The 15,171-nt window shown below is 38.6% G+C and overlaps 1 protein-coding gene across 6 annotated transcripts in view; it reads right to left on the bottom strand.

Moving 5' to 3' along the window:
* Positions 1-15,171, bottom strand: part of LOC136882199 (serine-arginine protein 55) — a 202,459-nt gene that overhangs the window by 112,567 nt on the left and 74,721 nt on the right. For 4 of the 6 annotated variants that reach the window (XM_067154760.2, XM_067154759.2, XM_067154757.2 and 1 more), the window contains exon 4: positions 7,481-7,600. In XM_067154760.2, the coding sequence (XP_067010861.1) occupies positions 7,481-7,600 (120 nt within the window). Of the gene's footprint in view, positions 1-7,480; positions 7,601-7,635; positions 7,735-15,171 lie in introns of all 6 variants that reach the window. The other 2 variants (XM_067154761.2, XM_067154762.2) reach the window with 1 other exon arrangement.

Here is a 15,171-nt window from a genome sequence, read left to right as displayed (position 1 = left end):
TCTCTATAAAATTCAGTTGATATACAAAATAATGTGGAAGAACTTCACACCAACTTCCTGGTTTTCATTCCAAATTACCATAAAATATCTTTGGCATAAAATGTGTTGCATCTGCCATCACTAATTTCTTATACAAAGACTGATGACAAGATTTGGATATGATAATCCTGCTTACTCTCAGTTTCTTTCTTGCACTGTAGCCCTATCATATTTTGAATTCTTTCTTTGTGTTAACATGTGCCCGAGACAACAAAATGTTTTAGTGACCAAAGAGGTGGGTCTTAAATGTTATGGCAGAGAATGAAGCAAAAAAAAAAAATTAAAAAAAATTGTATTCACAGCAATTCACCTAAATGTGATATACAGAGTTGATGTTTACCTCTTTAGACCATAAAAGAAACTCCTAGGTTGTCATGCTACTGGTAGTGTGCAAGAGGCTACACTCCCAGGGAACAGAGTTCTATGAACAAGACACATTCAGTGTGTGTCGTCCGGCTCCATGGCTAAGGGTTAGCGGGCTGGCCTTTGGTCACAGGGGTCCCGGGTTCAATTCCCGGCAGGGTCGGCAATTTTAACCATCATTGGTTAATTTTGCTGGCACAGGGGCTGGGTGTATGTGTCGTCTACATCATCATTGCATCCTCATCACGATGTGCAGGTCGCCTACAGATATCAAATCAAAAAGACCTGCATCTGGCGAGCCGAATTTGTCCTCGGACACTCCCGGCACTAAATGCCATACGCCATTTCATTTTAGTGTGTGTCATACGTTGAAAAACAACTAAAAACTCAGCCACTCTTTCTGCACATATTTTTTTCCTACTCGTTAATCATTAAATATTTAATTTAAAATGCCCTCCATTCACAAATATACTTCTTAACAGGTTCACAGAACTCTCTTGAAGTATGAAGTATAGGCAAGTTTAGCACAGAGGTAAGATTTTTAGAACTCGTGGAACCAACAAATTTCCTGCAAAATATATGACAAATACGCATAATAGTAGTTAGGTTGAACAGTTAATCCAATCTTAGGATTGCCACATTTGTGTTAGGGAGGGGGGAGCCATTTTTAGAATACAATAGGGCCTCAGTCAGAAATCATATTGTCTTTCACAATACTTTCCACCAACTGTGAAATACCAGCCTTCTCAACACACTATACAATAGCAAAGATAAAGTTTGGTAGGCAGCCTAAACTTGGTCAAACCTGAGTATCAAAACTTTTAATTTATATTTGCTTGCTGTTTAAAGGGGCCTAACATCGAGGTCATCGGCCCTTTTATTTATACAGGTCATAAACTGGTAGCTCTCTTAAACAGACTACCGATGACAAGACTATTTCTCCAGTGATAATAATAATAATAATAATAATAATCGTATGGCCTCAGCTACCGTGTGCAGATATTTCAATTTGACACCATCTGGCTGTTTGCTCGTCAATTTCGACACTCCGTTCTACTCTAGGCCCACTAGATGGTAGACTGAGTAAACCTAAACTCTCTGGGGCGTCTATGGCTGAGATTTAATGAATTTTGTCAGGTAAACACCAAATGTGTCACCAGAGATCTTTTACATGCCGACATCGTACGACATGGCGTGTCGAATGGACTTTTTTCCGCCCTTCAAAAATCCGACTACCTTTGCCGGGTTTGAACCCGCTATCTTGGGATCAAGAGGCCGACACTACCACTGATCCACAGAGGCAGTGATAAACCGCAACAAGATAAGAGCGGGTTGTATGTCTGTTGGAACACAAGCCATTACAGTGATATTTTTAGCAAAAGCAACCACTCCTATGTGAGGAATTCTCTCTCCTACCGACAGACTGTGACAGCTTTGGGAGGAGAAACATTAAAATCTGCCAACACCGACTAAATCACGTAAAGACCCTTGAAATTGCAAAGATTATTATAACCGATTTTCTGCAGAATATGAAACTAACCTACCAACCTTTACATTTTATGCCACATGGACAACTTCATATCCTTCTTCTTTCTTTCTTTTCCTACCGCTTTTCCCACACCTGTGGGGTCGCGGGTGCGATCTGTGTCGCACATGTGGATTTGGCCCTGTTTTACGGCCGGATGCCCTTCCTGACGCCAACCCTATATGGAAGGATGTAATCACTATTGCGTGTTTCGGTGGTGGTTGGTAGTGTAGTGTGTTGTGTGAATATGAGGAGGAGAGTGTTGGGACAGACACAAACATCCAGTCCCCAAGCCAGAAGAATTAATCAGAAGTGATTAAAATCCCCGACCCGGCCGGGAATCGAACCCGGGACCCTCTGAACCGAAGGTCAGTACGCTGACCATTCAGCCAACGAGTCGGACACATGGACAACTTCATATAAATTCTCAAAATAAAATTCGGAACCCTGATGCTATGAAATGGCTTCACGCACAAGTACACAATTTTAACTAGTACAAAAACTTAATTTTGTAATACACTTAAAAATTTACCAAAAATTCAACTATCACACGTTAATTTATGATAAAATACCACACGCTCTACTGAAATTTTGCTAACCAAGAACCCAAGTTAAATTGATAAGATGACATTTTCTACAGTATAAGGGAATACATACAGTGGAGGCAGACAGATACAGATTACCAGCACCAATCAGTAATTCAACTTGGCCGATGAAGGGTTCGTATGGTATAGAGGCAACTTGCAGGCATTGAAGCTGCCTGGTCACAGCAATGTAAGACCGCGAATGAAGGACAATTCTGAATTCTTGCGAAGTATTTAACAAGAAAAATAATTTTAGGGTCATTCCTCAATTTTATTATGCAACGTTCACATGTGAATATGAGTGCAATCTGTCAACACAAAAATTTTACACCACTCCCGGTTTGCATTAAATTCAGTTACCGGAATTTTTGACTTGGGTGCAGCCTGCAGTGCCTTTGTTCTACTAATTTTGGACTTAAAAGATAGCTCTAGTTTCAATTCCTCCCCCAAACAAATCCAGCAACAAGCTAATCAATTTAGGTGAATTTTTCCATCTTTGATCATCTCAATGCTTCTCTTTAGGTCCATGTGCCAGCATTCAAGGCTTTACAATTTAAAAATCTTACACTGTCATTTGCAATACAAAGGGAATCGTATTAAAAAGGAGGACAGTATAAGACTATTTGTACAATGCTGGCCGTCAATATGGAATGAGATTTAAAACATGCAAAAGCATTCAAGGTTATGGCTAACAAACATTTATAAGCGTAAAATTTATTCCTCGATTAAAGCAAGAAATATGTGCATAGGATGTCGATAAATGCACGGGTGTTATCGTCCAATATCAAATTGCAAATCCATCCTCAAGGTCACAGACTCATGTACACAACCCATTATTCTCTGGTAAGGAACGCCAAGTAACGCAATATACGAGTAACAGAGCCGATCCCCCAGTTATTGGATGTATTGCTCAGTTCCTGTTTAAATATATATATATATATATATTTTTTACAATTAGCTTTACGTCACACTGACACAGCTAGGTCTTATGGAGACGATGGGACAGGGAAGGGCTAGAAGTGGAAAGGAAGCATCCGTGGCCGTAAATAAGGTACAGCCCCAGTATTTGCCTGGTCTGAAAATTGGAAACCACGGAAATCCATTTTCAGGACTGCCGACAGTGAGGTTCGAACCCACTATCTCCCGAATACTGTATACTAGCCGCATTTAAGCGACTACAGCTATCGAGCTCGGTACCACATCTTCTCAACCCAGTAACGAAACAATCATCTTCAACGTTATATTTAATTCTGCTAAGAATTATCAAAAAACTTAACTTCTTCCAAAATACACAACTGTGAAAACTGGGCATGTACAACAATGGATACTATCTTTAAAACACATTGTCTAGCTGGTATGTTCCCAAAACCACATCACTTAAGACATAGATAACTGCATTATTTAAGTTGAGTCTTGCTAGAGTGCATGGAATCAAATTTTACGTTCATTTACATGATAACTGTAAGGTGCAAAAATGACCATCTATCTAGCCATAGCCTTAAACCTTTCTTCTGCCAGGCTGAGTGGCTCAGACGGTTAAGGCGTTGGCCTTCTAACCCCAACTTGGCAGGTTGGATCCTGGCTCAGTCCGGTGGTATTTGAAGGTGCTCAAATACGACAGCCCCGTGTCCGTAAATTTACTGGCACGTAAAAGAACTCCTGCGGGACTAAATTCCGGCACCTCGGTGTTTCCGAAGACCTTAAAAAGTAGTTAGTGGGACGTAAAGCAAATAATATTATTATTATTATTTATTAAACCTTTCTTCGCCAATCGAAAACACACAACTTTTTTGCAGCCAACACATTATAAGTATGTTTTGCCTTGTGTAAAACATGGCAATTTCAAGGTTGTATAATAACCTGTCTTTCCTTAATTTAACTGAATGCACTCTCCATTCCAAACAATCTGGCATAACTAAATGGAGGACAAAAATAGAGGAACGATAGATCACAAACCACAATTTGTAAAAGAGTACAACTGAGAAATTTTGGTTTATGTATGACCTTGAGCTCTGCTACAATGTGCATGGCAACTCCCACAGAAAGAAACTACTGTAGCTGGGAAATGATACAAATAGGCCTTCAGAAAAATGAGTATGTCACCCTGCACATACAAAGATTATGAGTTTCATTAGGCCAATGCAGTAAAAAGTGAGGGAGCAAACTTTTCATTAACTGCTACATAAGACAGAAGCTCTGATGACCAGAAAACGTGGGATTCATGAAATTAATCTGGTAAGTGGAAGAAACTGTGAATATTATGTTTTCCCCTCACTTAAAAGAAGGTAAGACACTGTTTCTTTAATACTTTAAACGGGATATCCTAACATTCCACTACAATTTACAAAATATTAACCACGGATTAACCAAGAACTGGTGTAACATTCATAAGCAGAAAATTTAAAGAGAATGGCGTGAACATCTGAAATATGTTATTTTAAATACCTACAGAAGTTTCCAACACATTAATTTGTAATCTTAATTTCCATTGAAATCCCATGCCAGCAACCCTTCACAGCAATACTTTTGGAATATTCGTAGAGTCTCCAGTTCCCATACCTGCCAACTTTTAGAAATCAAAAATAGGAAGATAATTTAATTCTTGGATTTGACCACATATATTGTGCCACAGTCTTGGTGAAAAAAAAGAGAAAAGGCATACATATTTACAGTAACAATATGAATAGACCACTAAATTTAAAATCTTAAACTAAGAAAACAAAAATGGTAACAAGAAAATGCAACGAACCCAGAAAAAATTCTTAATAGTTTCTTTACTTAATTGTGAAATGAAAGGAAATTCAATTTCATAGGATTTGTGGCCATAATGTGAAGAGAAAATTTTAGAAACTGTCACTGAGACAACTCTCTGAAATACATTCAAGTCATTAAAATTATGAACTAAGAATGAAAACGGAGACAGACATGCGAAACTACCACATACAAAACAGATCAATATGTCTTGTACATTATTAAAATAAGACTTTGACAGTGCGAAAAGCACAGAACCACAGGAAAAAACACGTGGACTACAACTCCAACGAAACTACGCACAGAAACAATGTTAACAGTGCATGAACCACACAATAACAAAGTAACAAATTTGTTCTTTCGTCCCGATTAGCGGCGTCACTAGCGCACACTAGCCACACTCGCTTGCAGGACAATTTCAGTCCCGAACTCCCAGCTGTAAAGCACACGCGCTGCTGTAGTGAGCGGGATACACGATACACTCGCCAAAAAACATCAAATAAATATGCTTGAAAATAACACACACACATAAGAATTATCGTAGGGGAAGAGTAATGACCGTACTGGAGGTTATATTGGTCAAAAATAGGAGGAAGTAAAAATAAATAGGAAAATCTGAAGAAGAGTTCGAAAAACGGAATGTTTCCAAGTAAATCGGATGGGTTGGCAGGTACGAGTTCCGTATCACACGTTTAATAAAACTTAGGTATCAGCGTTTCCATAGCCAGCAGCACGAGGCGAATATGCTCTCCAATTAAGCTTGTATCGGAAACCAGAATGAAAATTTCTTCCAGGCACACTATCCAACTGGGACACTTCAATGCTAGCTGCTACCAGGCGGAATCCCGTTTGGAAACAAGACATTTTCTCGTTTAGGCCGGTGCTGGATATCTGAATCTGCCTCCAATGTATACGTACCCAAAGCCTAGATCCATCTCACTGAGATGGTGTTGACAGTGTGCTACATCTTATGGTCTGGGGGAAATGAAGTTTGTTATTTTCAATGTTCTCCCTCAGTCTCATCTTTGACTTTCACAATATGAAAATGACTGAGGTAAGAGGTATGTTAGGTTACACCTTCCCTATACAGCCAGTCCCTGTGATAAATATTATGAAGGTGTGGCTCATAGCACTGCTGGTGTAAAACATTTCAGTGGCCTCAGCAATCTGGTAAGTAATTAAAAACACCTTCTGGTTCTGTGAGGACAGCATCGTGAAACAACCCACTACTCACTTCTCTAGTATGTCCCTCCTGTTACACCTTGACTTTCTATGACAGCTGATACTGGAGCTACTTTTGGAACCCACCAGTCTTTGGGCTGAAGACTCAACAAATTACTAGGTAACTGATTCTTGTAATAGGAAACAAGTGTAAGCTCAACAATGCAACAGTATGTTGTAGATTCGTGAGCATATAAGGAACACAAATCATGAACAGACTCTGGCAATCAAACTGCATCAAGTGGTTTAAAACCCTTGTTACATGAACTGCTCTGTGATAAATTATTTAATGGTGGAACACAAGATGAATCCAGTGTGTGTTCCTTTTTACCGAGTTGAATAACATTTACATAAATCATGTCTTCCAATTTTTTTTAAAAGTCATCAGAAAATACAACAAAAGCTGTATTCCGGATAACCCAAATTCTTGAGTGTGATGGCAAGACCAAATAAAGGAAATAATTTATGCCTATATTGGGATATTAAAACATTGGGGACCACCAGCCTAAAACTGACAAAGGCATAATCCATTAGTACAAGAATTAATGAACTCATCATTAATATATATAGGAGGCATATTTACATCTAATTACTAGGTCAAAAACTAAGATGAAAATTTTATTCAATGTTGGCATTGCAGAAGAAGCAACTATTCTTGCTAATTTAAAAAATGTAAACAGTGAATAGTGAGCAGCAGAATCCAAAACAGATTTCAGAGTTCAGTTCATTGCAACAATCTTAAAAAAACCTCATAAGCCACGAATGACATGGATTCCAGCTACTCTTCACAAGTTAGTTCAAGAAATGATATATCACATCTCTACATAAAACCAGCCAATTTTAAGAATGGCAACATTTACAGTTAGTTACTACTTAGGCCTCAACTAAGAGAGATAGGACAAAATACAAGTCCTGGTTTTAGTAGAGGAGTTTCAGGAAAGAAAGAAAAGAGGATAAAGCGGTCCTACATACGACACCAACGCTCTTTCCCCCTTACTTGTCGCGCCCACGACTCCTCCTTCGTGAGGGGCCCATTGGGGGTGACCCACGACCTCGTGCGCGGTCCCTCCACAAGTCACTGCCCCGCGGTGTTCCACGCGCTTTCTCTACAGAGACTCTGCAACAACAAAGAAAGACGACAAATTGGCTTACTTGTCCATCCACGACGACCGCCGACGTCCGTAGCCACCGCCACCGCCTCCATAGCCGCGGTCGCGACGGGCAGTGCCGCGGGCATGTTCCACTACTACCCTGAAAACAAAAAGAACAGAGCCACGTTACGAGGGGCGGCTGCCCGGCCCAGAGCCCATCAGCCTTCCATCATCATCGCATCACGCTAAGAAGAAAATCACCAGTCAATGATGCATAACCATTCCCAGTCATTTTTGTAGACCCAAATGGAGCTAGAGAAAGAAATAATGAGTACATTTAAAATTCAAAATGTTATGAAACATTCCAAATAGCTTCTCCATATAATATACAATAACTCTCAGTAGCAAACAAATATCCACACTTCAATTAATATGGGATTAGAAAAAAGTTTTAAAAATGAATCAGTAAATACAATTTTAAACAAAGCTTTAACTGTTAAGAACTTACAGCAATTATTTGTTTATGGTTTGAATAAAATGCGAAGAAGTAGAAGGGGAGCAACTTCGTTCCATTTTAAGACCTCTTAAGCTGTAGAAGAGATCTATATGTTAAGAAATGTGCACAGCTACAAACACGTTCGGTTCTAATACTAAGGGCCAGTTTCTTCTGAATGCAAGCTGACGGCTACATGACCCAAACCGGGTAACCACTCGGAGAGTGAATTTGAATAGAAGTAGTGTAGGCCTAATGAATACCTGATGAGTCGTGTGCAATCTAGAGCAAAAAAAGAAAATTCCCCAATTTCGAACTTCCTTCACCAATCATAAGGAACTCTGATCTCATTTGTGAAATATATAACACGGAACATATCCCATAAGACTTGAGAAAGTGTGTAATAGTGAACATCCCAAAGAAATCATCTGCTAATAGATGTGATCAATATCGCACACTGAGCCTTTGTAACCCATGCCTCTAAAATACTCACCAGCATTGTCTTGAAACGCACTTAAGAAAAGGTTGAGTTGGCATTGACATAAGATCAATTTGGATTTAGGAAGGGTAGAGGGACTCCAGAAGCAATCATCGCTTAAAGAATGATTATAGAGAAACTACGAAAAGATCCTGATACATTCACTGCTTTCATAAACCTGGAGAAAGCATTTGATAAGGTTGAGAGGGGTAACTATTCATGGTGTTGAAAGAACTGGGTGTCAAGTACAAGGACAATTTGGCAATTGTATGAAGATATAGCTGTTATACGATGTGGAGATTCCACATCAGAGGCCAACATTAAGCAAGGAGTTTGGCAAGGTTGTTCGCTCTCACCAATTATTTTTAATGCATACATTCAAAAAGCAATAGAAGTAGTAAATGATAATCTGCCAATGACTGGAGGTCTCAAGATTCAAGGTGAAGGAATAACCAGCCTTCGCTTTGCAGATGATATCGCAGTCCTGGGAGAAAACTAAGATGATCTGAATTATACATTAGCAGAAATGGAATCTACCTTCTACGCAGTATTAACCTCCTTGTACTTTAAATGGAGACCATTTGACAAATGTACAGGAGTTCACTTATCATGGTAGCAAAATAACAGCAAATGGAAGAAGAGAAATAGTCAGCCGCATTCACCACGCCAAAATAGCGTTCAACAAAAAAGGAAAGCTCTTTACATGCAAAAACATTAGTATAAGTCTCAGAAAACGTCTTGTGAAGATGTGTGGGGAGCGTTCTGTTTATGGTAGTGAAACCTGGACTCTTCAGCTTGGCTGATAAGATAGTAGCCTTTGAAATATGGTGCTACAGGACAATAGTGAAAATTCCATGGGTTGACAAAATCACCGATGAAGGAACACTAAAATGGATTGGACAAAAGCCATGTTTATAGAATATGCTTACTCAAAGTCGTATTATTATTTGACTTTAAGTACATTTCAATACGGACCATAACATGAGATTTGTAACATGTAATATGCTTACTCACCGAAGAGACAATTGGATTGGAGATATCTTGGGGCATGAAAGTCTTCTGCACACAATACTGGAGGACAGTGTACAAGGAAAGAACTGTAGAGGTAGACCACGGCTAGGATATATAAAACAAATCATTCACGACAAAGGTTGTGATCATTATTTGGACTTTTAGAGACTAGCCACAGACCAGAGCTCACGGAAAGCCGCTATAAACCAATCTCCGGATTGAACACCACAGAAGAAGGAACTTCATAAATCTATCCCTCAACAGAGCACTAACGTGTGAAACAATTTTCACTGTCTGTACATCGTTAATAAAGACATGCCAGATAAATCTTCAACCATAATTGGCATGCAGCCACTTGCACATAACATCAATGCTAAGGAAAGTGTTGCTTCTGGTGAGAAACGAAAAGATGCCAGCTAAAATAATATGCATTTTCTCACACTAATATCTTCATATAACACTGAAACCTCTTACCTTATACCAGTTCATTAGAGTTTCAGAAAAGTCATAACTCGGCTTATACCGGGCGAGTTGGCCGTGCGGCTGTGAGCTTGCATCCGGGAGACAGTAGGTTCGAATCCCACTATCGGCAGCCCTGAAAATGGTTTTCCGTGGTTCCCCATTTTCACACCAGGCAAATGCTGGGGCTGTACCTTAATTAAGGCCACGGCCGATTCCTTCCAACTCCTAGGCCTTACCTATCCCATCGTCGCCATAAGACCTGTCTGTGTCGGTGCGACGTAAAGCCCCTAGCAAAAAAAAAAAAAACCCCTGCTTATAACCTGTAACCTGCCCTGCCCGTTACAAAATCCATCCAGAGCTTATGCCTGTTCTGAAGCTCAAGCGAATACTGAGAAATTGGGAATAAATAGGACTGAATGTATACAAAGAGAAACCAAGGACACATGTACAGAAAGGATTACAGAAGGGTGAATATTCGTTATCTGAAGCATGGATATACTACAAAATTAAAATTCATAATTCTTGTATGGATAATATATAATAAGAGCAGTGTCAAACACAAAAATTTAACCACCATGATAGAACGAAGTAAATCTAAAATAATTAGCAAGAGGCAGATTTCTGACTTACCATTATTTAACCTTTTAAAGTAATACAAACATGTTCCTTAGCATTCTCTCTCTTAATGTGCACAAAAATATTTTGACATTTAAAACATTATATAGCCTAGCATATTCCAGACAATATCATAATATACCATGATAAATGAGGCACTTTTTCTTTTTTATTATCACCAGGATTACTTGTGTTTTTATAAATGCCCATATCTTAAAAAACACATATCTTAAAACTTTTAATGAAGACTTCCTAACAGAATGAGGAATTTCAAATAGTAGCAAGAATTTACCATGAGCTCTCTGTCCAAAAATATTTCAGTACACAAAAGCTGGTTTGGAAGGGTCTTCCTCTGTAACTATTCTTATCTTCACAAATATTCGTTTTCACTCCCCTCAACATCTTGCATGACCATGCATAGTATTCATAGTATCTCAATTTCTAAAACTGACATGTCAAATTCAGAGAATTCTATAGATTAAGATCATAAGTTTAATGCTGCATGTGAAACTGACGTAACAGGTAGCAATGAAATGTCTTTGTAGTTCAGATATGTATTCTGATGATTATCATATTCTGTGTTATATAGGTTATGCTTCAATATTTCTTTTGGTCACAAATGCACAAATACTTTATAAATTTTAGGTTCGAGAAATCCACCTCCTACTAATTAGTTTACCCATTGATGTTCACTACAATTGTGGTTTGTAGACTGCACACCACTTAGCATAACAGAACACAAAAGGGCCTGTTAAACAGTTCCATACATAATCCAGCAGTTCAATCCTGAGAAATGTTTATCCCAATTCAAATCGGTATTACTTCATGACTGGGTCTAAATAAGCCTCAAAATTGATGGAAATAATACTCACCTTCTGAAAACTAAATTAGGACACGAAGGAACAGTACAAACAAATTCTAAACTACTTAAATATTACTTATAACTTGAACAGATATGGAAAAACATGGTTGTTGACAGACAACTACTTTTCCACTGCACCAAAAGCAGCCTCAAAATTTAATGCCAGACTTCTCCTGGTTTTCATTTACACCTTTTCAAACATCGTTCCAAGTAGTACTTCAGCAGATGGTATCTGAGTGTTTATATTAATCATAATCCTAGTGGACACCTAAAAAAATTACACAGACAGAAAACCAAGAGATGAGAGAGGAAATTAAGCCATGATAGTGCTGAAGGAAATATAGGATTATTTAACTAAAAGAATATCAACTGTTAGCCAGTTGGTCCACCACGGTGCTGCTGGAGATTAATTGCCAACTATGAGCTTAAGAAGCATGTATTTGCACTTGAAACTTTGTCTTTGTAATTAAACATTTCCGACTTTCAAACTGAATAAACATAAAAGTCAACTGATAATTCATTCTTGTGAAAATGACCAATGAAAGCATTCACACAAGTCATAAGTAATAACCAAACATTATATTTTAGCAGAGAAAGTGAAGATCTCCACTCACGTGTGATGACCTAATTCTACAAACCTGTTAAGGGGACATCGATAATAGTGAATGTTACGGTGTTAGCAAGGACTGTGAGCTGTGCATTGATGAAATATAGTACATCGATGGATTAATCCAATTATTCCTGACTTTTCAGGGTCAAGTGGAATAAACACTGAAAGAGTATTTGCCAGATTCATCATAGCAACCAGACCTCCATTATTATAGGTAAAATCAGAATTGCAAGGATGCATTTCTTTCCAAATATCCTGCATGCATGCTCAGGACTCTTTAACAGTATCAATTTGGCAGGAGTAAAAAAATCCAGAGACAATGTTGTGCAGCTGTCAAACCTCATAAAATTACCATATTATCGCAAATTATTTCCACATATATTTTTCAAAACCTGGTAGCCAAAGTCTACGCATGTAATGTGTACATTACAGGACATCTGAACTGTTTTCATAAAGTGACACCTTCATTAAACCACATTTCTCAAAACAAGTTAGGGCCTGGGTGGTTTTTGTTCATCTTATTAACCAGGCACTAACCTAACCCTATGGCACTACAGCCCATGAAGGACTACCAAGCAACCGCTGCTCAGCCCCAAAGGCCTGCAGATTACGAGGTGTGGTCAGCACGACAAATCCTCTCGGCCATTATTCTTGGCTTTCTAGACCGGATTAACCAGTCACACCTGTGAAAATTTATACATTAACACAACACATTAGGTATCATAGGGGTCCAATTGGACCAGCAGTATGGGTATGTATTAACTCTTCCCAGTCTAACTGCGAGCTATAGCGGCCGAAATTATGCTCAGGCCGCGCTGCAGGCATAACCCGTAGTAAGGTTTGACAATTAACTAAAACTTGAGAACGAGCTATGCATGAATTCTGGTGGTTACATCGTGTTTCTTCATGTATTAGTTACGAGAATATTTAATAATAATGCTATTTGCTTTACATCCCACTAACTACTTTTACGGTCTTCTGAGACGCTGAGTTGCCGGAATTTAGTCCCGCAGGAGTTCTTTTACGTGCCAGTATATCTACCGACACGAGGTTGTCGTACTTGAGCACCTTCAAATACCACCAAACTGAGCCAGGATCGAACCTGCCAAGTTGGGGTTAGAAGGCCAGCGCCTTAACCATCTGAGCCACTCAGCCCGGCACGAGAGTATTTAAGCAGATGGCAGTATTATGTACCTAAGTCAGAGAATTTACGATATTTTCGATCAACACGCATCAGTAGATGTTTTCACTCGGTGAGCTCTAAGACATGTCTTCTTGCGGCAAACATGTGCTTGACGAAAGTTATATTTTCGATATTTTATGATATATTATAAGTTTATGCGCAAATGAACATATTGTTGACATATGAATTCGAAACAACTTACATTTCATTATGACTTGAGTTCGCTTTACGTGTATTTCAAATTTGCGTGAATACGTAATATTGTCTACATATTAGTAAAGTTGTCTGTTTAGAAGACTGTATTTTCTCTTTCTCGGAAGTCTTTTGTGGTAAATGGAACAATATTTTTACATTTGAGTAACTTTTGACAAAATTTATCAATTAAAATAAAATTTCATAAGAGCTCCCATTTTCATTATTGTAATTATTACTATCATTATTGAAAAATTATTATTTTATATCATACTCATTATTGTTGTTTTGTAATTACAATACACATTTTATATTAGCAAAATGGGCTAAATATAACAGTATTTCAGAAAAGTGTACTTGCTTAGTTATCCGACAGGATTTTTTTCCATTCGCAAAACATGGCATAATATAAAAATAATTTTAAAATCTCAAGCGATAAAGTTGGCATAATACAAACTACATTTTTCAAAATTAGATGCTCAAACAAGCAGAACGAAAAAAGAATCATGCATATATCTCCTACAGGAACAGAGATAGGTTTTAAATATTCTTAAAAATACCCAGTCCAGAACGTTTGTTAGGGATAGTAAGGCCCAGACTGGGATGGGTTAATACCTGCACCAATCTGACCAGGCCGACGACAGCTTGTTTCTACGTAACGTGGAATGGAACTCTTATACTAATTGCACGCATTCTAGCATGGTATCTTAAGAGGCTCTTTGGTAATCCATTGACTACCACCCAAACTGGTCAGGTACGCAGCATAGAACACTTACAAAATAATACGTAAGGCTACTTATTGGCCCAATCAGGCAAGCATATGATTTTACGTAGTCAATACCAAGGTGCAACTGAGAATTTGAACAAATTATTTGCCTTACAACGTATTTCAATAGAGAGATGTGACAATGGATTTGAAGGGATCCTTTCCCTGTGAAAGGCCTGTCGGCTAGGCAAAAGCCTATGTTCAGCGACCTAGGAGAGTTTAGCTGGCGGCAACTTGGCCAGACAATGAAAGAAATCAAGTCTGTGTCCTGCAGGCCGCACTCATCAGTGGCGGGCTACAACATTCAGTTTCAGCTCTCAAGTCAGATCCTTGATTGCATCTAAATAAGACACTCAATGGACTTTGACATAGTAAAAGCAAACAACATGGCTTGAAGTTCTCGTGCCAAATCTCCCACAAAAGGCTAACGGCCAGTGCCCGATCGGGTCAGCAGTTTTATTTCAAGTGCTTCTAATGACCAAAAGTAAATGTGCCAACTGAATTGGGACACTGTTGTGAGCCCCTGAATTTTAACTTTTTTTTTCCTCTTATGCTTTATTACTAGTACACAAGAACCTAGTTTATCCAGCCCTCATTAATCCAGATCGAAAATAATATAAATTTAGTTTTACTTGTACAGTATTTCTTTTAGTGTCGACTCTTCTTGAATGTCTTTTCCACCAAGGATAATTAAAGACAGGAATTGGAAGTAATTCGGCCACGGTCTATCAAAGGTACTATCCCGGGATTCGCCTGGAACCGAGAATGGGAAACCGTGGAAAAGCATTCCCAGGACGGCCGAGGTGGGATTCGAACAAACGCTCTTCTGAATTCAACACACTACTAATTCACTGATGGTGAATTTGAAAATGAAACCAGCGCTCCATCAGAAGAAACAACTGATGGAGAGGCAACAACACAGCTG

This window comes from Anabrus simplex, chromosome 10, assembly GCF_040414725.1.
Source record: "Anabrus simplex isolate iqAnaSimp1 chromosome 10, ASM4041472v1, whole genome shotgun sequence".
NCBI classification, from domain to species: Eukaryota; Metazoa; Arthropoda; class Insecta; order Orthoptera; family Tettigoniidae; genus Anabrus; species Anabrus simplex.
The sequence above is the reverse complement of the archived record's forward strand: the minus strand, read 5'-3'. Positions and strand labels throughout refer to the sequence as shown.